Source organism: Wyeomyia smithii, chromosome 2 (genome assembly GCF_029784165.1).
Source record: "Wyeomyia smithii strain HCP4-BCI-WySm-NY-G18 chromosome 2, ASM2978416v1, whole genome shotgun sequence".
Lineage (NCBI taxonomy): Eukaryota > Metazoa > Arthropoda > Insecta > Diptera > Culicidae > Wyeomyia > Wyeomyia smithii.
In genome coordinates this window covers 64542462-64567607 of record NC_073695.1, presented here as the reverse complement: position 1 = coordinate 64567607, position 25146 = coordinate 64542462, and the positions used below count along the sequence as shown (strand labels likewise).

General features: G+C 41.0%; 1 protein-coding gene across 1 annotated transcript in view; it reads right to left on the bottom strand.

Annotated features, from left to right (window-relative positions):
* LOC129724585 (ceramide transfer protein) overlaps positions 1–23657 on the bottom strand; it is a 49762-nt gene extending 26105 nt beyond the window's left edge. Inside the window, exons 1-4 of the mRNA XM_055679581.1 lie at positions 23004–23657; positions 22196–22494; positions 21897–22127; positions 14129–14189 (exon numbers count right to left, since the gene is read on the bottom strand). Of these exons, the coding sequence (XP_055535556.1) occupies positions 14129–14189; positions 21897–22127; positions 22196–22494; positions 23004–23240 (828 nt within the window). The 5' untranslated portion in view covers positions 23241–23657. The remainder of the gene's footprint in view (positions 1–14128; positions 14190–21896; positions 22128–22195; positions 22495–23003) is intronic.
* Between the last annotated feature and the right edge of the window lie 1489 nt (positions 23658–25146).

The window sequence follows — 25146 nt, the reverse complement described above, 5'->3', positions numbered from 1 at the left end:
TGCAATACTGCCGAAGCATCAATAAGCACGGGGTGAGTACCTACTTGAATACCTAACGTCTAACAGCGTTAATGTACTGTTAGTAATGCTATTAGACAAGAAGTCTTAGATCTCACTCTATGCAGAGCCACGATAACGGAGAATGTCAAAAACTGGCATGTCTCTGATGAATCTAGTTTGTCAGACCATAGACAAGAACACTTTAGAAAACCTAAGAATACCAACTGGAACTTTTTCAAGGAACATCTGGTTAGCTGAAGGACATCCTGCCATATAAATATTCGAACTCCAGTTGAACTGGATATCACAGCGAGTGACCTACAGCAAAGGATCACGGAAGCTTTCAATTCAACGTTAACGTTAATGAAACGGACAGTCTACCGTGATGTGCCCTGGTGGAACGAAACTCTTAGCAACCTCCGTCGGGAAGCTAGATGCATGTTCAACAGGGCCAAAATCACGTCTAACTGGGATGCTTATAGAGCATCCCTTACAAAATACAACGCCGAGCAACGCAAAGCCAAAAAGAGATCCAGAGTCCGATTCTGTTAGGACATTCAAACTCTGCCTGAGGCTACGCGACTGCAATGTCCAAAGAACACAAGAATGGTCTTGGGCAATCAAAAAGGGGAAACGGAAGTATAACTGTCGCTACCAAAGAAACGCTGGATGTTCTTATTATTTTATCTCATTATTCCTGGCTCGACAGTGACCACCGGGACGAACGTTGAGGAGCAACAAAGCCTCTGATCAAGATGCATGACGTCACGTGACTCCGCAGTACTTGCTCGTCGACTATTCATGGCGACTTCTATCAACTAGGCACTGAGCGCTTTTGTGCCTATGGAGTCACCGGAACGGGATGGCATTCTACCAATCTTCCTGCAAAAATCAAACAGAGTCATCATGTCTGAACTCAACAACTTTTTTCGAGCCAATCAGCTGGTGTACGTTTAAGACTAAACATTACCAAAAGCCTTTAGACCGACAAGTCTGACGGCAACTCTTCTCAAGTTGATGGAGAAAATTACGGAGTACTACATCCGCAGCGAGTTTCTGAAGCATTTGCCCTTGCATAAGCATCAATATACCTATCAACAGAGCAAATCTACAGAAACTGTTTGCATTGCCTAGTGACGAAGAACGAGAAGACACTGAAATATAAAGAAACAGCGGTCCGCGCTTTTCTTGATATTGAGGGAGCTTTCGATAACACGTCCTTTGCATCAATTCACACGGCTCTATAAAATGAAGGAGTCGATAATACTACAATGAGCTGAATTCAAGCAATGCTTCCTAGCAAGATGATCACAGCTGTATTGGGAGATACGTCTATCACATTCGAGGCAATAAAAGGGTATCCTCAGAGAGGAGTTCTCTCCACTGCGATGGTCACTGGTGGTCGACGCTCTTTTCGCACAACGCCATGGAACCATGCTCTGCTTACTGTCTCTACACCATGTGAAGAAGGAGGCAGAGCTTGGTGTACTGAGGCTACGAAGAAAAACAACGATGCTCGAAGATGACCTAACGGGTCACCTAACCATCGTGAAGGAGTTCAAGCTAACACCTTTAGTAACAACATAATCAGACTGGATGAAAGCAAAACCCAACATGAACATTCCGTATGAGGTGATTGACACAGATCGTTCGGTGTAGAACAATGGAGGACCGAGTCTTTTATCGGAAATCATCCGATACTAACGGATGCCTCAAAAATCGGGTCCCAGACTGGATCAGGGATCTACGGACCAGGTATAAAGTCCACTATCTCTTTGGGAAAGTGGCCAACCGTCTTTCAAGCAGAGGTGTACGCAATATATATCTGTGCTACGATATGTCTGAAAGTCTATCATTTATAGAAAAACGGCAAAGTCCCAACCGACAATTGCCGCTTCTGCAACGCTGAACCTAAGAGCTCAGCGCATTTGCTCTGCTTTTGCGGAGCTCTTGCTTCAGCGAGATTCAACTTCTTCGGAAGTTACCTCTCAACTCCATACCAAATATAAAGCACCAATCCCAAAACGGCCACTGATTTCATCAACCATGTTGTTCCAAATTGGGGTGTAGGTTTACAACCAACCAGCTCAACTCCGTCAATGAATTCGAGCATAATCTGTGCAAAGCGATCGGGGCCAGCCACAAAAGACAATCATTCCCGTCGAGTGGCATTATTGCCCAATACCCTTCAGGCATACAAAAAAGGTCCTTTGTAGAAATATTCTGCATATTTTAAGTCGATTTGTAATTTTATTTTTGTATTTTTTTTTTCATATTTTTATTTACTGTTAATTTTATGGATACTTTTTAGCTATGTCTCCAATTTTCAACAGTTTTCCCCTTTTATTTGTATAGATACATTAATACATATTTTTCGAAATTTCCTTCATAAGAGGTAAGTAGAACATTTTAGAACAATTTAGAGATATTTTGAAAACTTGTCTTTTTTTCAATTTCTAAGCTTACTTACACCTAAATCCACCTAAGTAAATTTTCTCAGCTTTTAGACGAAATCAATAAAATTGCTCCAAGTGTTATACATTTAAAGTTAGAGTCCTTTTAGGGAAGAGTATTTCAGAAACGAAGATAGTTCAATATCTCTGAGTAGATTAACGTTAGAGCATATGCGTAGAAAAGTTTTTTTTTGTTTTCAACAAATGTGGTCCTCTATGAGCCGCTGAAATACTCCAACAAGCACAATGTGTACCATGGAACGGGGTGAAATTGATCAATTTTTATAACAATTTCCAATTAACTAGCTTCATGTATATTTTTCCCGAAATAGTATAATTTTAAAACAAGTACTGGTATGTGCTCCAGTAAACCTCTATGGCTATTGGTGAAATTTATATCGTTTACTTCATGAAATAAATTTGATAATTCTATAAGGTACTATGAGGTAAATTGGGGTGATATTGATCACCATTAAAATCCATACATTCTTTTGGCAAGGGTTTTTTTTTGATATGCTAAAGATAAATGATGATTTCTGTGCTGAAAAATATCATTTACAGCTAGTTTGGAAACGGAAAAAACGATATTTTAGGTTAAAATTTGTTTATTTTGGTCCACGAGCTGCTTGTTGCTAAATTTGCTCTTATTTGATCGTCGTTAGACGATTTCAATTCGGTTTGTTGCAAAAGCTCAAAAACTAGCTCTGAAATTAAAAACTTTGTGGTTTCCTGCGAATTCATCAGTATTTCTTTAATGGTATGGAATGATCATTGTTGAAAATTACATTTTTTGAGCTTTTATCAAACTTTACTCACTTCTCCAAATTTACGGTATTAACCTTCAACTAAGATTACTTTAAGTAAATTCAATACTTTTTTTTGTTATTTGGAAACATGTTTTATCAAATTTGATTGAGTTTCGACTGAGTTAGAAGATTTTTTCGAAAATATGCAAAATTGCACACCGGGCATGCAAGGGTTAACTTTGACAGGTATGTGAATCATGCAAAAGTTGCGTTTAGGGACACGTTAACATTGCCTAGTGTTGTAAGAGCAATATATTTTGATTAGTATTTTTATCACGAATTTTCAGGTGATCAATTTCACCCCATTTCACGGTACTTCTTGTCAATTAAATTAGAATGGATCAACATTTTGCGTCAGCACGTTCTCTTTCACATCTGGTAGATTTTTATTTCATTTCTCTGTTGATATTAGGATTTCACATCGAGCCCTGGCAATTATTTGGTAATAAATTGCATCGCTAAATGTGTTCCATTTAGATTCAATTCTCACGCCTACGGTTTGTGCTTCTGCTCTCTATTAAATTGTTAAATAGTTTCAAAAAAGGTCAGTTTGTATGGGCCAAGACTGATTATTACAAAAACAAGTAGAAAGCTTGTAAATGTTGCAACTATTTACTTATGTTTGCAACAATGTTAAGCCAACAAGTACCAGAAACAGTCGTCAAAACATAGAATAGCTCAAAACAATGTCAAAAATGACATAACATTGGCAATAAACATAACAACAAACAGACGGATTAGTGTGAAACATTGTCATGAGAGGCTTTTAAGTTCGATTTGGCCTGTCGAACAATACCCGAAAACGGGTCATCAACCGAGAGCAGCCGTCTGCAAGGTACCCCCACCTGTCCGATGGTGACTAGTGGACAGAAATTATACAACCAAAGATCACTTACTGCTGCTAAATCTCAGACAACCGCTCTGGTGGCTCTCCTCGTGCAGAGAGAATGCAAACAGGCGATGCCGAAAGCCGAAAAGATGCCGAAAAATCGCTCAAGGTTGACTGGTGTAAAGTGTTGCGGAAAGTACAGGTGAAGGTATACTCACTACGACCGGCTGGCAATTTAATTCCACTAAACCAATCGTGGAGCGGCGCAGAACAGATTCGATCAGTTCCATTTTCAACGATTTGTTTCGAGTATCTAGTATAGACAATAAATATATTATTCCGTCAACGAACGATTTGCCCTAAACTAAGCTTTTTCTGCAACACGTGAGTTAGTGTTTGCTGTGCACATATTGGTCCCCCCAAAAACGTGCGTAATGACAACATCTCCGATTTCACATTATTTGCGATGGATCCACACACTGACCGCCGACGCAACATGTGGCATTGGTTGAATTGAAATAAAAGCAGAAACGACGCGCGAGCACCGAAGTTCATCTTCATCTTCCGAAGTTTCATTATCAACCCCGCGCGCGCTGTTTCATTCGGTCCTTGGTGAAAGATGGCACGCAACGCGCATCATTGAACACGCTCGTCGTTTACCCAAAATTTAGCGTCACATTTCACACCTCGAAAATAGTGGGTGCTATTATTCAAAATGATTATGTCAAACCAGCTCTCAAATGGTTTGATTATACATTTTACCTGGATATAAAGTCATATTCAAGCCCATAATGTAGCCGTTTACTCTACTTGTTTCACAGCACTCTAAGTAGACCCCACTTGAGAAATGATGTGCGATAGCACATCCGAAAATTGAACCGTAATTAATTCGAACTACTAGAGCTGCCATGGTCATCCGCCGCACCACCGCCTTTACATTCAGCGAACATAAACGGTTGACCTTTTGTTTACATTTCCATTCGGGCGCACCATTCCTCCTGCGTACGCGAAAAAAAAAACGAATACGAAATGGGGGTGCACGGTCGATGAATGCAAAATTCGATGCCCTTTCGAGGTTGGGTTGTTGGAAATGGGCGTGTGTTTATTTGAAATTTTGAAACAACAAACCAGCTGATTCATTTCAGGCATCACATATTGCACAGGTGCTGTCGGAAGATATGCCTAACGAAATGAGTTGATATGAAGCTATGAAGCGTAGACGGTCAAAGTGGAACGCTCGCAATAATGCTACTTTGGAGTTATCGTTATAAATAAATTTTTTGATGAAGTTTGTTTATTTATCATTATTAATTATTTTCTAAAATTCATCCGCCACAGGGTAATAATGAATTGGTGGCTGTGAAAAGCAGCATTGAAAAGGCACTTAGCGGTTTTTAAAGCGGCATAAAAATCCAGCATCTTGATAACAAAAAGATTACAAACATATGACAATACTTTTCTATACAATAACCTAATACAAACAAACAATCAAAAGTTTTCATTCAAATCGTACTTCTCTGCGAGATGACGGATGAGTTCATGCAGTCCATAATTACTACCTTGCGGAGGTAGCTGTGAGAGCTGCTGATGTCGCTAAGGGCGAGAGGGGGATTGCAGTTGGGCTATCATAGATGCCAGTTAGAATTTTATGTGCAGTTCTTAAAACTTGTTTATATGGGTCCCACACAGCGCAGGCAGATTTCTGTATAGAACGTACCAGTGAACAATAGAGGGTTCTCATGGAACCAGGATCATCAAATTTCTTGCCAATTCTCATAACTAGGCCAAGTTGTCGGTTGGCTTTTTTCTTTATTCTCTCTTTTTTCTATCGGTCTAGTTCCACCACTGTTGTTTGTGCCAATTACCGACGCCCGGGAAAACGACTCCACCCAGGACCCTAACTTACGACCCGTTCATTAACGGACCGGCGCGGCGCCAACGGTTTTACTTCGTCATGCGATGGAAGGCGTGATCCCAGAGATTTTTCGCCTCAGAAAATCTGCCGGTGTCGGATAGGATTGAATCTAGGCCAGTTGGGTTGGTTGTGAGTGGATGATGCCACCCAGGGTTGATATTTGTTGCCACTCTTGAGTGAAAGTGGAAAAAAGCACCCATAAACGTTATTTTTTACAATCCTTTCAGAGTTCTCCCTTCCCGCTTTTTGCATGGAAGTGAACTGTTAAAACACCTCATTATATTTCATGCGATAGAAGCAAGACAACAAAATCAGTTTATCAGTTAACGAAGATTGTCAAGGCATCGGTCAGTATCAGTGAAAAAGTGTTTCGGTGAGGTTCATTTTGGTTAAGTGAACTGTTTGTTTTTCTTTTTCGCTTTGAGGTGAAGATCGTTTGGTTGGATTTGTCGTCAAATTTCATTCCGTAACCGTGAACGATGCGCGCGATCTATTTCATCTGAGTATAACAGCACGTTACCAGGACGAAAATCTAGTGTATCTGAAAGAGTGCTGCGATCATTGGAAGTGAAATTTTAAAATGATTGGCTGTAATTTTCGAAGAATTTTGCTGGGGAAAATGACTTTTATCAGCACTGATGCCACCCCACAACCATCGACACCTATGTTGCGGTGGGAGTCGAACCCAGGCGTCGAGCGTGGTTGGCGAATGGTTGGCTTCATTGATAATCGAGGTATAATGTTGCCTAAACGTAAGTTTAGTATCAAGCAGGGCTCAACATTTTCGAAACAAAACAATGAAACTGATTATTTCGCGCTGTCATTTCAATTCGAACGGTTTCATTTTCACTTGATTCCTTCCGGCTGCTGTCATCGAATCACTTCTTTCTCTCTTTCCCGTCCAAAGTTCATCGGATCGTTTCAAATGAAACTGATAACTATTTCAATCGAGGGAATGCCTTTTCCTATCCCTCGCTGTACATTTGACAGAGTATAACATCGAAGATACGAAAACGTCAAACCTGATACAAAAACGTCAATGTCGGCCGGATTGTTTTCATTACGTTGCTGTTTCGGTTGGGACTTAGCCCCTGCGCTTCTTAAGTAGACACAGTGGATATGGTTATTATCCAAAAAAAAATGATGTAATCTAAAAGAAAAACTCTTCATAATTCATATATGAGCTTTCCATTCGAAAATAAAAGGAATGACGAGAGTTTTGTATCAACAGCAAACACAAGTAAGAAAACAGAAAAAAGCAAAAACATTTGATTTGACGTTTCTATGTTGTACTCGATGTTATAACTCATAGCACATTCCCTCGATTTCAATTGACGGAGAGAGTGACGGAGAGAGAGACTCTTTCATTTCCTTCAGCGTCTCAATTGAAACTAATACTACATCGCGTCGTTTGACGATAGTTTTCTAATACCGCAAGCCGCAGAGAAAACGACAATGGCATCCAATCAATACGTCACGCAAATTCCAATCAATATTTCAGTTTTTTTTTCGCTGTTGATCACTGGCGCTGCGTAACCACTTTAGATTGTAAAACTAGTTTTGGTGTCCTCCGTTTCATATCGTCACGGTTTTCTTTTCTCCCTCTTCCATATATTTGCGCGAAGCACTGTATGGAAGCCCCCTATCTCCGTTAGCGCTCATTGTCATTTTCAATTGAGAATCGTCATGTGAGAGTGATGGTGATAATCTTCTCTTTCAATTGAAACGCATTTGAATCATTTTCTAGCCCTTCAGTTGTCAAAATCAAAGCAAGAGCTTCCGAAGAGAAGTGAAAAAAGGCCTATTACGGGACTCACCTAAGTGAGAAAAACGTCGCAAAGTGACATCTGCCGTGATATCCGGGTTATTATGAGTGTCATATCACTGAAGTTAGAACGGAAAAAGCGACGTTTCGCGTGAAATTATTTCACGACCATTTTAAGCGATGAAATGATTCCACGAAGATGGGATAAGTCTTGAAAATTGATTGATTTGTGATCTAATGATAAATTTTGGATTTATTTTCAGTAACTAAACGAATCAGAATTCGATCCGTGCCTCAAAGCGCTCAAAGTTTCAACTTTTTGACCGATGAAAAAAAATGCACAGTAGTTCATGAACTTACGATACCGAAAAACAATTTTTTTGGTGCAAAATGTCTAAGAAATGCAGAAAACGTCAAGATCTGGTGTTATCTTAAAAAACGGAAAACATCGATTTTCTGGGACTTAGAAATTTTTGAGCTGAGAAACATTTCCATTTCACTTGTTCTAATCTCAATTTCACTTCACTGTCAATCTCACTTCGCGGAGGTGATTTTTGTCACCTCACTTGAGGTGGAATCGGGAATAGGTCTCAAAAAGTGAAGTGAGCGTGAAAATGAAATATATATTCCACCGTGAAGTGACTCCCGTAATAATCACCATTGATAAAGAGAATATCAGAGGGAATGGTTGGTGTCTATTCATGTAGCCTGTGCTAGGGATGCTCGCACGTGATTGGTTCTTGTTCGTGTAGATTTTTTTTAACTTTTCATCAATTTTCAGCGCTGAGCAATGAAATAATAGTAATAACTAGTGTATCACAAAATTTTCCAACATTTTATTTATCCAACAACATATTGGTCATTGTTATTCATCATGTGGTTATGCTGTATTAGCGTTTGAAATCTGACGCAACATTTGCCAGTTTCATTTCCTTTTTTACAAAATGTATCCCAGTATAGAAAACAAAGGCGTAATCCCACGTCAAAAATGTTTATCCGGAAATTGAACTACCCGCTCGTTCGTATTTTCAATGCACATTACATGTGGTGGAAGTTTTCTTTTGTAAGAAACATATTAAATGTAAAATTTTAAGACCAAACCAAGAAAAAAACCCAAATTAATCCACCTAGCGGTGAGACCCAGCCTTTCTCATTCAAACTTATTATTTGTTAAAATAGATTTACACGAACACTTCAATTTTCAGAAAAAACACACCTGGGTCCGGTATTTCGGAATACCATGTCTGACGTTGTGTTGAAACTAAATTTAAGCAACAATTACCTACACCAACCTTTAGTGCATTGCACATACAAATTCGAAACAATCAACATCCGCAGCGCGTTTCGTCTGGAGTCCAAATTCCAAAAACAATAATAGTCGATGAATAGACATCGATTGTCACACCAGCAGCAGCAAGTATTTTATTTTTAAATATAATTTTTAATTAATAAAAAGTAACTCTTAAGCTCCCTCCGAAAGCGGCAATTGCAGGCCTTGCAGACGATACAACTCTATAAGTCTACGACGAGTCAATCATCGAGGTCAAGTTGAAAGCCGCGCTATCCACACGCGTAAATGAGGATTAAATGCAGTTAAGGAAACTGAAGTTAGCGCACCAGAAGACGCAGGTCATCGTAGTAAACAACCGTAAATCGGAACAGGAGGCGTCGATTAGTGCTGCTGGATGCACATTTGTCTCAAAGCGATTTTTGAGGGGGGTTTTGGTCAACGACAAGCTCACGTTTGAGGGCTACGTAGACTTTGCTTGTGGGGAAGCTTCTACGGCTATAGCAGCATTATTAAGCATGATGTCAAAAAGCTACTTGCTAACGTGACAACGTTCATACTTAGGTATGCGGGCCTGTGTGGTCGAAAGCGTAGCGTACTTTCAGTTACCGCGGTAAACTGTAAATGCCTACAGGCTCATGTGCCTGAATGTCGCATGCGCGTATCTAACCGTGTCATACGAGGCGGTATGCGTCCTGGCTGGTATGGTGTCTATTAAAGAGGACGTGTAGTGCTTCGACCAACGTGACACAAGAGGTATACGTAACACCAGAAGGTCAACTTCGATGGTCTGGTGGCAATGGCAACAGGAATGGTCCAATTCTACCGAAGATAGATGGACACCTCAATCCATCCCGGCGATAGCGTTATCGGGTGGAGTCATGGGAAAGTTAGCTTCCACCGGACATAAATCCTCTCAAGCCATATCGTGGCTGTTCTAGGCAGTACCTACACAGGTTTGAACACGCAAGTGTTCACAATGTTCGGGTGCGGGGGAAACAGCTGAGCATGTGCAAGGATCGAAAAGTTGACAGTGAGCGGGCCGGATTCCACACCGGAAAATATACTGCAGCGGATGTGTGACGACGAGGACACCTGGAGAGCAGTCAGCGCGTGCAGTGTTTCCTAGATCGTTCTCACGTTGCAAGGCATCGACGGATCAACCATCGAAATGCACAACTAGTTTAATCACAATAGACGAACACCACTATTTCAAAGTTCGTAAAATCTAATAATGTTTTTTGTGATCATTTAGAATATACATACACATACAGGGTGTACAATTACAACAAGAAACAGAGGATCGTTAACCACGTTTTTGGCAAGTAAGAGAAAGCTTTTGGAATAAAAATAATTTATTGAGAAAAAACAGTTGAAAAGACAACAACTCATTCAATGTGTCCTCCTTTAGCTCTGATGAAAGCTCGGAGACGCTTAGAATAAGACTCAACGGCGGACTGAATGTCATTTTGAGGAATTTCATTCAAAGCTTTGAGCAAGGACTTCTTGAACTCGTCCAAAGTTGTGTGTTTTCGTGAGCAGGCCTTCGCTCCTAACAAGCCCCAAATCAAGAAGAATATCACGTTGAGATCTGACGAGTTTGGAGGCCACTCATCCTTGGTAATGACCGAGGGAAAGTTGGACTTGTACCAGTCCTGAACGGTCTTCTTTGTGTGAGCCGGGGCGCCGTCTTGCATGAAGGTCCAGTTTTGATTGTCATTAATTTTCTGGGCCCAACCCATCACATTCTTCTTAAAAATCTCATCCAGGTAGTAGTCATCATCAATGTTTACTCCTTTTTCGACGAAAAGCAGCTCGTTTCACGATTCGGCGGTCACTCCAACAAAAATCATCACAGAAGCTGGGTGAGACAAGCGAAGTATTGTTCTTCCAACAAAATCAGCATCTCCTGATGTTCGTGCGAGCACAAAAATTTCAACTTTCGTCTCAATAACAAAAGTTACATAGTACTCCGTGGGGGTCACGTTCATTACGGTATTCCATTCATTATAAAGCATGCTAAAAAAACAAACTCATGTCGTGTTGACAATCGGGTGGTCAGAGCAGTCAGAGCAGAGAGCTCGCAATGATGCTAGTTACTTTGGAGTGCATCCTTTACAAGACGATTACATTTTTCGAATGAAGCCAAAAGATTTTTACAAGTTCACACATCCCCAGGCTCCTACATCATCAGCAGAATATATGATACTGGTAAGGCTCACAAGTTTCGCCTTCTCAACAAATGTCCGCATTTAAAGATTTAGTTCAATCGGATTTCGAGAATTGGAGCCTCAAAGTGGTCAAAGTTTTACTATTTGACAAAAAAAACTAATCTGTAAAACTAATTATCAATTAGGTAGGAGTCGCGATGAATTCATGTTCAAACAAAAAAAAATTGAAAATCGTGTGTAAAAATTTGAAGCAAAATACGTTAATACACTAACGACATCTGTCTTGTGGTGCCCCAGTTGCACTGCATGAATATCGCCGTATCGATATTTTATCGATCTTAGTGCTTGGTTAGTCATTTACGCGAGCGCCATATAGAATTTTTACACATCCTTTGAAAATAAGATGAACGTCTGTTCTCTGTAATGAAACTCTCGAAAATTTTATAAATTTGCTCCAAAGAGTATAATCTCAATCAATTTTTCAAAAATGGGAAGATTTAGTGCAACTGAAAACAAACGTGCTAACTCTCCAACTTTTGATAGCAAAATGATTTCACTGCATCATGGTGGGGGTGACACCCAAATTTTCCGCCCCGGGTGTCACACGGTCCCGCTACGCCACTGCAGGTAGGAGTTAATAATATAGTCGAAATCGTTTTTTGACGTAGGACTACGTTTTTGTTTTCTATACTAGATTACACTTTGTGAAATTGAATATGAAACTGGCAAATATTGCGTCAGATTTCAAACGATTATAGCGAGCGAAAGACTTAATGCATCTTAGTCATTTATATGTCGGTGGATAGATAAAATGTGTAACAATTTTTTGATATAATGTTCAACATTGTTGCTTTACTGCTCAATGGTGGAAAAAGGTGAAAAGTTCCAAGGTCAAGCTTTCCCATATATTTCCCTCGTTGATAGCTTGCTTCCCGAGCACAGATAACAATAACATGGACGAAATAAATTCCGCTGCCTACACATTTTGACTCAACAAAGTGTTTTGGTTTGTTCCTCTTTCTCAAAGCTGTGTGGCCACGCCTTAATGGCAAAAATCTACGCTGAACTCGATACAAAAGACTGCGTGTAGAAAATTCAGCTTCAGTCCAGTTTGTCACACAACAGCGAGTGGAGTATAGCTGTTCGAGGTACGCGACGTTGAGAAACGAGAGCTGAATACGAGTCAACTTCCAGGCACCGCGGGGCATGTTAACTTTATTTTGCACACGGCAGCAACAGTTACCATCGTACGCTGCAGGATATTTTGCTGGCACAGCTACTGGAGGGCACAGCGGAAAGCAAATTGTATGCGCGGCCAACAAAATACACTAAAGTCGCTTTTTACGCGGGGGATACGTGCCGCGTAAAAAATACCGCGTAAATTCCGGAATCCGCGTAAAAAACCCCGTAAATTTCGGAATCTGCGTAAAAAACCTGCGTTAATTCTGCATTCCGAGTGAAGAGAAACCGAAATCCGAGCAAAAAAAAACCGCGTAAATTCCGGAATCCGCGTAAAAAAAACCGCGTAAAAAGCGACCTTAGTGTATTCAATACTACCGGTGGTGGTGCGATCATCAGCGCTCTATAGCACACATTTCGAGCTGAAGATTATGGAATCGGTTCTTTTCAGAGCTATAGATGCTTGAAGATGAGAGTTATGAGAATTTTCGCAACTACTACTAGTGTAAAATTTTCATGTATTCATGCATCGTTAGTTTTACAATAACAACCATCAACTAAAAACGGTAGTGTTGCCTATGACGGTTTATCGCAGCATATAATGTATACATTTAGTCCTACGTCACCATTTCATACAACCTCTATGGCTGTATACCTTGTAATATTTTAACTATAAATCTTAGAGATGAATGAAGCTTATCGATGAAATAACGAAAAATTGTAACTATGGCCACGAGGTTGGTTTGCGGGCAAGTTCTGGTAAGAAGCCAATGACTTGCCGTTACTGCCAGAAACTGGGCTACAAGCAGCAAGAGTACCAGAAGTTAGTCAGTGCCAAGAAGACGAAAACCAGAACCAAAAAAAAAGAAATTTTTTCCTAAGGTTAAACCGGCTCAGGAAGATCCGAAGGCCTTTCATGATCAGTTGGAATTGGAGTTGGCTTAGTAGACTGGGTCATCGATTATGGGGCAACATCCTATCTGTGTGCCGATGACTTTTTCGTGAACTTGGACGAAACCATCACCGAGACAATGGCCCATTTTTCAGATTTGGCTTACGATTATGGGTTATCTGAAAATTTAAATCGCGTGGGTTTTGAATAGTCGTGTTGTTTATTGAAATCTATACTCGGGCAGGTGAATAGTATTATTATTAACAAGTGAGATGCCATAAATCACCGAACTTGCTAGTGCTCACAAGACGAATAATTGGTGCACCAAATTGGCCGGAGTCAGTCGGTTGATCGTTCCGCTTAGCTTTTATATCAACAGCTTCACTATAAAAATTAAATTTATTTTTCGTGCACTGCGCAAATGCTATTTCCAAAGCTAATATTTTTCTATCGTTGCAGGGGAGGTCCTCAGTAAAGTAACGGAGACCACGAGAATACCGATTCCGAAGCGGAGACGGACGACTAATTCTGCTCCCCCCAACGCACCGAATGAAACAATAGCCCACTATTTCAGTCAATTATTTCATTATCTCGCTCATTTTCGGAGGCAAAATCGTAATCTTTTCGCGAGGAAAGAGGTAATACGTTTTTTTGCTGCTTGCTTTGGAATGAGAAATATTGAAAATTCAATCAAACTGATGATTTTATCAATAGAAATTGTTGCGCTGCTTTCAATCACATTTGTGCAGAACAGATCATAATATTTTTTTAACTGTCGGAGAACAATATTTAAATAACATTAAGATTATTATTTGTTAAAAAAAACTTACCTCCAAATCTGGACCGGGAACTGAGGAATTTCGGGATTTGGCTAGCTCATCCTTGCATTGCCTAAAAATAAAACAAAAAAACATAAGTGAAACCCACGCAGATAAAATTTCAAATTGACTGTATTATATTGAATACAACCAAACGAGAAATATTGGTATTATGAGGTCCGCGTAAACCTCACAACTCTGAAATAAACAGAGTTCCACCTGGCTTCAAATAAATTAATTCAAAAATGTTCCCAACAAAATCTCAAACAATTTTAAAGACCTTTATAGTTGAAATCAGAACTGCAAATTCTCTACCAAGCTAAGAAAGATCAATTTATTTTTATTTTTTTTATTTTTTCGGAGGCACGAAATGGGATAACCCATATTTGTTTTATACATGCAATAGTTAGCTTATCTTGCGATTAGCTTTATCGTTTCTATGATTTTTTGTTGATTTAGCCTTTTTAAGGTGGTAATGAATTTTTAACGTTACCTATGATATTGGCTCTATTCTCGTCAGATTTGTCCTATTATCAACAGGGAGTAAATGATGTCCTAAAATGTTAATTTCTTGTGTGATGGTTTTTCATATTGCATAGCACCTTCCTGCCTGTTCTCAATGACTTCATTAACATCTCGGACGATAATAGAACAAACCTTACGATAATAGAGCCAATACCCTACTAAAAAAATTGCTAGGAGAACTGGAAGAAAAATTTTTGTTATTTATAACCAAGAAAACAAAAAAAGCTCATTCCGAGTTGTGCTCTCGTCGTGTTCGGACGCAATTTCATTTCGATCTCGATAGTGCCGACCAGTTAATCGCCTTCAAGGTCACCGTGCATTGTATTGCGTGTGCACTGCTGCCCGTTGCCGTCGTCTATTGAAGACAAAGGAACGCATCATCGCCTATTGCTACCGTACGCCACAGACTGTACGTTGTGTCGCTACTGCGAGAGATCCAGTACCCGGCGTACTGCTGTTTGGCTGTACTGGTGCTGCTGTGTGGCTGAAGCGGCTGCAGCTTTTGCTAGCGGACTCTTGTGTGAAGGACTGGAGATTGGCATCGCCCGTGGCTGATTGCGGTGGAGAGCGGCTGCAGAAGATAAGTAGGTTTTTTTTTTCTTGGTTTTTTTCTACAATATTATTTGTTGATTGGCATTTTGCGTGTGTGGCTTTCGCGTCCAACATGGACGACGAACGCGGGGATGAAAACCCGCTCGTTCTACCGCCTAGCCCTCCCGGATACAAAGTTCCAAGGGTTAAGAATGGAACCCCGCAGGAAGCTACACATCGGCTTAAGCAGTATCCGGAGGGCAAAGTTGGTATTGGGGCTGTATTTTTCCGGCCGAAAGTGAAAGCATTGAACACAATGCAAATATGTAGAGATCTGGCACGGTTTACAGCCGTGACAGAAATTACCAAAGTACGCTCGAATAAGCTGCGTGTTTTGGTGTCCGACCTCAAGCAAGCAAACGAGATTGCTGCTTGTGAGCTCTTCACGCGGGAGTACCACGTGTACACTCCAGCTCGCGTAGTTGAGATTGACGGTGTGGTCAGCGAATCGAGTCTGACTGTCGAGGACCTGTTGAAGGCTGGAAAAGGCCTTTTCAAGGATTCTAGCCTTGAACCTGCCAAGATACTTGAATGTAAGCAATTACATTCAGTATCGCTCGACAAGGGTGTAAAAACTTACAGCCCTTCAGACTCTTTTCGCGTGACTTTCGCCGGGTCTGCTCTGCCGAGCTATGTGCTCGTGGACAAGGTGCGTCTGCCCGTGCGCTTATTTGTACCGCGGGTAATGAATTGCCTCAAGTGCAAACAGTTGGGCCATACGGCCTCCCACTGTGGCAATAAAGCACGTTGTGGCAAGTGCGGAGAGCAACATGCGGATGACGCCTGTAATAAGGGTGCTGAAAAGTGCCTTTATTGTGGGCAGACTACGCATGAGCTGTCTGCATGTCCCGCGTACAAACAGCGCCAAGACAAGATCAAGCGGTCTCTGAAAGAGCGCTCTAAGCGCACTTTCGCAGAAATGCTCAAAGAGGCCGCTGCCACCAAACTGGTTTCCCCGAATCTCTTCGAGGTCTCGCCATCCGATGAGTCTGATTCTGACGATTCAGTTGGGGAATCTTCTTTTGTTGAACCCGGGAAATCTAGGAAGAGGAAAAACCTTTCTTCTCCTAGGCTTCCTAGGAAAGGACAGAGAAGGTTTCCATCTGAAGTGACTGAACTAAGAAACAAAAAAGTGCTGTAGAAAATCCGAAGCAAACTCCTCCGGGATTGGCAGAACTGAATTCAAGTAAGGAGTTTCCGGCACTTCCAGGAACATCAAAAAACCCAACTGTTCCTTCTTTTTCGTCCAAGATTCAGCCAGAATCTGGACTGCTGAAGTTTTCAGATATTGTGGACTGGATTTTTGAAAATTTCAACATAACTGATCCTCTTAAAAGTCTTCTGCTGGCATTTCTACCAACAGTTAAAACGTTTTTGAAGCAGTTGACTGCTAAATGGCCCCTCCTTGCAGCGATCATATCCTTCGATGGCTAATTCATCGGCTGAGATGAAGGATTCTATCTCTATTTCAGAGGCGACGCGTGACCAAGTGGGCTACCTGTTCAATCAACATTTGCAACACTAAAACAACAGTATCGTGATAACAGTTTCGAAAACTTTTATCTCTCTACATTTATCTATATGGCAAAGAAATTCTACGGTCTATTATGACCGCGAGTTTTCCGTTAATTTTCTCGTAAAATAATGATATCTGCATCATTTCATAAGGAAATCTTTATCCACATTTATCACATCATGATTCTCAATGATCGGTTTTAGTCATAAATAACTCTGGATCCGTCGAAGAACTAGAAAAGTTCGCTCGACGTATGGCGTTGTGATATGCAGTGTCACTATCATTCAGGTTTTTTCCAACGATAGTTGAAATCATGTTTATGATCTATTTGCCTCTAAACTTTTCGCATGAGTAAAAAACCTATCTTTGTTCAATGCTAAAGCGTTTCTTTTGACGATGTTGAAATTTTAAACTAAAAAGAAAGCAGCGCGTAAGAAGACAAACGTATACTATGCGGACTATGCGAGGTTCAAGTTTTCGAATGAACAAAATGGGTGTAGAGGTTTGAATGAAACTATACATCGACGGAAGAATTCCACCACATTGACAGAAATAATGAATGAATTTGCTCGTTTTTCATTTGCACTACGAAAGCTCTGAAGATGAATCTGCGAACTCTCGCGGCCACGTGGTCTCTCTCAAATTTTAATGACGTCGAGAGAAGAAACAGAAAGGCATAACGAAACAGATCACCAGACACTAAAGAGAGGTGGTGTGTAATGAATGTTTTCTCTCGCTGACATCGGTTTTGTTCAGCAGAAAGTTTGAACCAAAAATGTCATTTTTACGCGAGGCGTCGCATTAGTAGTGGTGAGCATGAATGTCTGTGTCTACCCTGCCGCACTTGAAGGTGGAGAGAAGTGTTGAACGACGGTTAGTTCAGGTGAAAGGTATGAACAAACGGTAGTCATTATTGCGTGTGGGTTGCGTTGCGTGTGAGTTGTATGGCGTAGTCAGAAATGTAGCCCATCAGGTTACATTCTTCACGGTGCATACACGGTGCATCCAATATGTAAAAAATGAAATAAGTATGTTCGGGATAACATTGAAATTACAAATAGATTACTCCGACGATTTTTCATCCATTCTACAAATGTGAAAAAATCACTTTTTTTCTGAGATTGTCTACCTGTCATATGAACAGGTTGAACAGGTGGACGAGACGCCTCTGCTCTATTTTACAGTGGAATTGTAGAAGTATCATCCCCAAAATTGATTCATTTAAAGTTTTGATTAATAAGCATAAATGCGATGCATTTTCCCTCTGTGAAACTTGGCTCACTTCAAATGTAGATCTTAGCTTGCATGATTTTAATATAATTCGCCTCGACCGAGACACCCCTTACGGAGGAGTACTTCTAGGGATTAAGAAGTGCTATTCCTTCTATCGTATTAACCTCCCCACGGTCCCAGGCGTCGAAGCTGTCGCATGTCAAATGACAATACAAGGTAAAGAGCTTTGTATTGCCTCAATATATATTCCTCCCAGAGCACAGGTTGGGCAACGGCTGCTCTTCGATTTAATAGAACTTCTTCCCTCGCCACGTTTGATTTTGGGAGATTTTAACTCTCACGGCGTGGCTTGGGGTTCCCCTTCTAATGATAACCGTTCCTCTTTGATCTATAACCTCTGCGACGACTTCGACATGACAATATTAAACAACGGGGATATGACACGCGTTCCGAAACCTCCAGCGCGCCCCAGTGCTTTAGATTTATCTTTTTTAACATCGCTACGGTTGGATTGCATATGGAAGGTAGTCCTTGATCCCCACGGTAGCGATCATTAGCCTATTCAAATTTCAATTGATAATGGTTCAACTCGCACGCGATCAGTTGATATTCCGTATGACCTCACACGGAATATCGATTGGAAATTATACGAGAAAAGGATATCTGAAGCTGTCGAGTCGATTCAACATCACCCACCACTTGAAGAATACAACCTCCTCGCGGGTTTGATTCTCGACGCCGCGTTGCAAGCCCAAACGAAGAAATATCCTGGCGTGACGATCAAAGAACGGCCTCCCACTCCGTGGTGGGACAAAAAGTGCTCCGATGTCTACACGGAAAAATCCGACGCGTTTAAGGCCTCCTTTTTTTGGTGAAAGGTCAACCCGACGACTTTAAGCGATAATTGGAGCTTGAGACCAAGTTCAAAAGCTTGGTCCGAGCAAAGAAACGTGGATATTGGCGCCGGTTCGTAAACGAAACGTCGAGGGAGACATCGATGAGCACTCTTTGGAACACAGCCCGAAGAATGCGAAATCGTATAACGGTCAACGAAAGAGAGGAGTCTTCAAGTCGGTGGATATTTGATTTTGCCAGGAAAGTATGTCCGGACTCTGTTCCTGCGCAAAACTTTGTTCGCGATACGTCTCCGGGCCACGATGCGATAGAATCACCTTTTACGATGGCAGAATTTTCAGTTGCCCTCCTGTCCTGTAACAATAACGCGCCTGGGTTAGATAGAATCAAATTCAACTTGTTGAAGAATCTACCCGGCAATGCCAAGAGGCGCTTGTTGAACTTGTTCAATAAGTTCCTGGAGCAAAACATTGTACCGCAGGATTGGAGGCAAGTGAAGGTGATCGTCATCCAAAAACTAGGGAAACCAGCTTCTGATCACAACTCTTATAGGCCGATTGCAATGCTATCCTGTATCCGGAAGTTGATGGAGAAAATGATACTCCGTCGTTTAGACCATTGAGTCGAATCAAACGGTCTACTATCAGATACTCAATTTGGCTTCCGCCGTGCCAAAGGAACGAATGACTGTCTTGCTTTACTTTCTACAGATATTCAGCTAGCCTATGCTCGCAAAGAACAAATGGCATCTGTGTTCTTGGACATTAAGGGAGCTTTTGATTCCGTTTCTATTGGCATTCTTTCGGGCAAACTTCACCGACAAGGATTTTCACCAATTTTGAACAATTTTTTGCATAATTTGTTGTCCGAAAAGCATATGCATTTTACGCATGGCGATTTGGCAACTTTTCGTATTAGCTACATGGGTCTTCCCCAGGGCTCATGCTTAAGCCCCCTTCTTTACAATTTTTATGTGAATGACATTGACGCATGTCTGGCAAATTTATGCACGATAAGACAACTTACAGACGACAGCGTGGTCTCTGTTACAGGAGCCAAAGCTGCCGATTTGCAAGGACCATTGCAAGATACCTTGGACAATTTGTCTGCTTGGGCTTTACAGCTAGGTATCGAATTCTCTCCGGAGAAAACTGAGACAGTAGTTTTTTCTAGGAAGCGTGAGCCTGCTCAGCTCCACTTACAGTTAATGGGTGAAACGATTTCTCAGGTTTTGGTATCTAAATATCTTGGTGTCTGGTTCGATTTGAAAGGCACCTGGGGATGTCACGTTCGGTATTTGATGAAAAAATGTCAACAAAGAGTGAATTTTCTCCGGACAATTACTGGATCATGGTGGGGCGCCCACCCAGGAGACCTCATAAGGCTTTACCAATCAACGATATTGTCGGTGCTTGAGTACGGGTGTTTCTGCTTCCGCTCCGCTGCAAACACCCATTTAATCAAGCTGGAACGATTGCAGTATCGTTGTTTGCGTATTGCCTTAGGTTGCATGCATTCGACCCATACGATGAGTTTGGAAGTTTTGGCGGGCGTTCTCCCATTAAAAGACCGCTTTTGGGATCTGACTACTCGTATTCTCATCAAATGTGAGGTTTTGAGCCCCTTGGTAATTGAAAACTTCGACTTAATTCTCAAACCCGTTTCATGACTGTGTATTTCAATCACATGTCTCAAAGTATAAATCCTTTCTCATACATCTCCAATCGTGTCAACTTATTAGATACTTCTGTTTCTACTGTGTTTTTCGATACATCCATGATGGAAGAAACTCGTGGAATCCCGGATCATTTACGCGTGCAGCAGATCCCTAAAATATTTTAGAACAAATATAAAAACATCAACTGCGACAATGCGTTTCATACTGATGGATCACTTCTCAACGGGTCCACTGGCTTCGGTATCTTCAATAATAAATTCACCGCCTCCTACAAGCACGATAATCCTGCTTCTGTTTACGTCGCAGAATTGGCTGCAATTCAGTATACCTTAGAGATTATTGAAACAATGCCCACGGACCATTACTTCATCTTTACGGACAGTCTCAGTTCTATTGAGGCTATCCGATCGATGAAGGATGTTAGGCACTCTCCGTATTTCCTGGGGGAAATACGGGAACATCTGAGTGCTTTATCCGAAAAATCTTCTCAGATTACCTTAGTGTGGGTCCCTTCTCATTGTTCCATTCCGGGCAATGAGAAAGCGGACACTTTGGCTAAGGTGGACGCAACAAACGGTGATATTTATAACAGGCCAATTGCCTACAATGAATTTTTAAAATTTTCACGTCAGAGTACACTTGTCAACTGGCAGGCCTCGTGGGATAAGGGAGAACTGGGGAGGTGGCTACACAGCATCATCCCCAAGGTTTCCACCAAACCTTGGTTTCGGGGGTTGGATGTAGGACGAGATTTCATTCGCATGATGTCTTGGATTATGTCCAACCACTACGGGCTAGATGCACATCTCTTGCGTATTGGGCTGGCGAGCAGTAATCATTGCGTTTGTGGATTGGGGTATCAAGACATTGAACACGTGGTTTGGGTGTGTGCTGAATTCTGCGGCGCCAGATCTCTACTTTTGGATACCCTCAGGGCCCGAGGAATACAGCCTCATGTGCCAGTTCGTGATATTCTCGCTCAGCAAAACTTGCCATACATGCTACATGTTTATAGCTACTTGAAGAGCATCAAGGTGCCAATTTAACAGCGAAACAAAAAAAAACATGTTAGTTTTAGTATTAGATTTAGTTTCAGCTCGTAGTCGGCAGCGAGGGTAAAGAATTTGCCTTTAGATTATAAGATATTCTAGACCATAAGGCATTAGATTTAATTGGCTCCGTAAAACATTAATTTGTATTGTGCCGTGTCAAATAAATGTTGTGTGAACAAAAAAAAAACAAAAAAAGCAGTTCTGGTAGATTTTAAACAGTACCCATACAACAGTACCTATGAAAAATTTAGTAAAATGACAATAAACCTAGAATTCAGCAAAAAAAGGATAACAAGAAAAATCTGTCGAAGTGATTCCTTCTTCATCTACCTGTAGTTTTCCTCGGCCTTCCTACGTCTTTCCACCTCTTTATCGAGTTTTTTCTTGAAGTTTTCCTCCTTCTGTGAGATAATATCCAGGCAATGCTGTAACGTATTGATAACGCCAGCAGTGGTTTCACGGAATGTTATTGCTTCACCTTTGAAATCGACTGGCCGCAGCCCGTTACCCAAGTCCTGCGCGTCTTTGCTTTCACTTTTCTGATTGAGTGCGTCAAAATATCTGCGAAGAAGAAAATAAACGCTCAAAAATCGAGTCGATTAAGCTGATTGTATTCCGTTTTTTTTTACCGTTGCAGCGTATCCACCTGTCCGTACAGTATGTCCCTATATGTCTCGATTTCATGCATTTTTTCGCGCAATCCCCAGCTAACACGCTTGAGACTACTTCCACTGGCAGTCGACAGAGTGTTAGATTGCAGCGAGATTGTGCTCCCATGCCGACGGAGACTGAGTGCTTCTGGGTAGTCTGTTTTGTAGGATTGCAGCACCTCAATCCAGTTTCGCTTATCCTCGGGGGTTTCTGCCCGTAAATACCACACATTCTGTCCGATAGAGACATCGAAACGACATTCGTCGAACTCGTGTGACTACAAAAGAAAAATAACGAAATTTGTATATAGAACTAAATTTCAAAAACAAAAAAGTAATCGAAATTGATTTATTCTACGATTGAGTCATCAAGGCAGTTATATTTGAACCCGAGGTCAAAACTAGCTTAATAAAAATTTCTTCTCCTTGGCACTCTCGACCCATCTAACCGATATAATAAAAATATAAAGAAAAAGTGATACACTGCCTAGTAGCGCCACTTGAAGATAAATATGAATCACCCGAAAAGGGGGCGAACGAAAACAGTCGCTTTCGCTTATCAATAATTGACTCATTGTAATTGCGCTTAGCTACACACAGGCAGCTTACTCATTTGGAAGATGAATGCTGTAGGGTATGGCGAAAGCAAAAACAATATCATACGTAGTTTTCTTCCAGTTTATTGACATACCATGTTTGAACTCAAAATATTATCAATCTTAACATCGGATCATCAGCTTAAATCTGCCTTCAAATCTGTTTGCATTTCTCCAATCGCTCCTCTTACCTTGATTGTAGCTTTCTGCAGGCTAATTGCACCTCGGCATCCAAAATCACTGTCCTGCTCACTTTTGTAATACGACAAAGTGCCATCCTTGAGGACGATGAACCGCGGTTGCCACCCGTGAATGTAGTTAGTCCATTTACTGAGATAGCCTTTCAGTTCGGGTGTGCTCAGATTGAGTTCCGACTCCGAGTCGTCACTGTTGGACACATTATTCTGCAGATAGTAGTCATCGGCCATTTCTGCTACTTCGAACTACACTGCACCTATTTTGTTATAACTTTATGAAATGTGCTTCACTAACTAAACCACCCGAAATTAATACAAATATCGGCACGATAAAAAAAATCCGGCCCCGGAAAACACTTGACGATAAATAAACACTTTCACAGCGCTCGGCTACAGCCGAAGAACACAAATGCGCTCACTATTTTCAACCTTGTAGAATCCAACTAGGCGAGTATTACACTTAGAATTTACACAAACAAAACCGTCCCAATGGAAAGGAGGCACACACTGATAACGGTATGTATACCACTGATAAAACGGTACAAATTGGCGAAAAATTACCCACGTTCAATTTACCATCATCGACCGTTCGCTCGCTGGCTAATGTTTCACTTCTTTCTGGAGATGCGGTTGTTTTTATTTTTTCTTTTTTTTCAGATACTGAATTGACGTTTATGCGGAAAATAAACTGACAGATCAGTGCGGTTCGGTCGACCAAGGATGCCAGTTTAGTTAATTTTCGACAATATTACTATCGGGAAGGGGACTTTGGAAAGTTTAAAAATGTTTTTGTTAAACGAAACTACTGATGGAAATAGTAACAAAATATACGAAGTATTAGAACAGGATGCTTTCCAATTAAATCAAATCGATAAAAAACAAAACAGGCTGTAATGCTTAACTACATTACTATAATAGAGCCTCGCTAATAACCAGCACAATATTTATATTTGGCAACTCTTTAACAATAAAGGGAAATTATATACTGCAGCGACCCTTCGTGGAGAGCACGGATACTGGTATACACGGAAATAAAAATCGGTTATAAAATCATGTTCCATTTGCTCGGCAGTATAATTGAACAAAGACGTCTAATTATTCAAATAATGATTTTCTCTAACGGTATAATTTATATCTAATACTGTTTCCGTGCATTTACGTTTGATTGGATAACCGCAGAGTGAGAAAAAAATCAAAACACCAAAGAGCTACAATTTCATGGTTACAGATACCATAACTCACCTGGCTGGATAATGCGTACCATCGGGGCCAAGTGCGCCTACAGAAATAAAATAGACCCCACATGTGGTCCTTAGCCTCTTATCCAGCCACTCTTATCCCGACCTCCATGCGGTGCCAGCTGGGGTACGAGTAACCAAGGGAAGATCGGGTAACCAACCCCGGTGGAAACTTGGTCGTATGCTGACAGGGAAGGAGAACTCTTTTGAGTTTCCGAGCGTCTGTCCTCCATGTTAGGAGCGGCTCAAAGCGGCGTCTGTACTCCAGGTTAGCAGCGGCCGATTACCGTACTCGTGACAACCCAAGGAACAATTTGGAAGCCTTTATGAAAGCAAATGTGGAATAAGAGCAGTGTAGATGCAACCGGTGCTGAATAAACGACGCGTTGAATTATTTGTTGTACAAATGTTGCCGCATTCTTTGTTCAAATATTAATCCAATAGTGGAACTCCAGCTTAACAGAAGTTGTTCAAACGTTTGCAAGAGATTATTAGCAACACTAATAAATATGTGCTGCGTTAGAGCGCTTTAAAGGTCTCCGCTCATCAGTGGCGTTCTCGCCTAATTAGAGCGATTTGAACATTTCAAACGGCAACCTGGCTACTGTTTTTCTGCACGTGTTGTTCAAATGCTGCATATATGCATTTGAAGTTTTTCAAGGAACGATTCTTTAGCTCTTATAGACGCGAACGTTAGATTACCGGTTTTACGGAACATCCTTCTAATCGAATCGTATAGTTAGTTTAACGCAGTATAAACGTTGTTTCCAAACCACTAAAAGATTCGGCAACATATTTTCTTTCAAATTCGTTAGTGTTCCCCCTAAAGTTTTTTTTTATTCCAAAAAATTAAAAAATATTGACGATATTATAGCCATATCATGAAAGCCAATTCATGA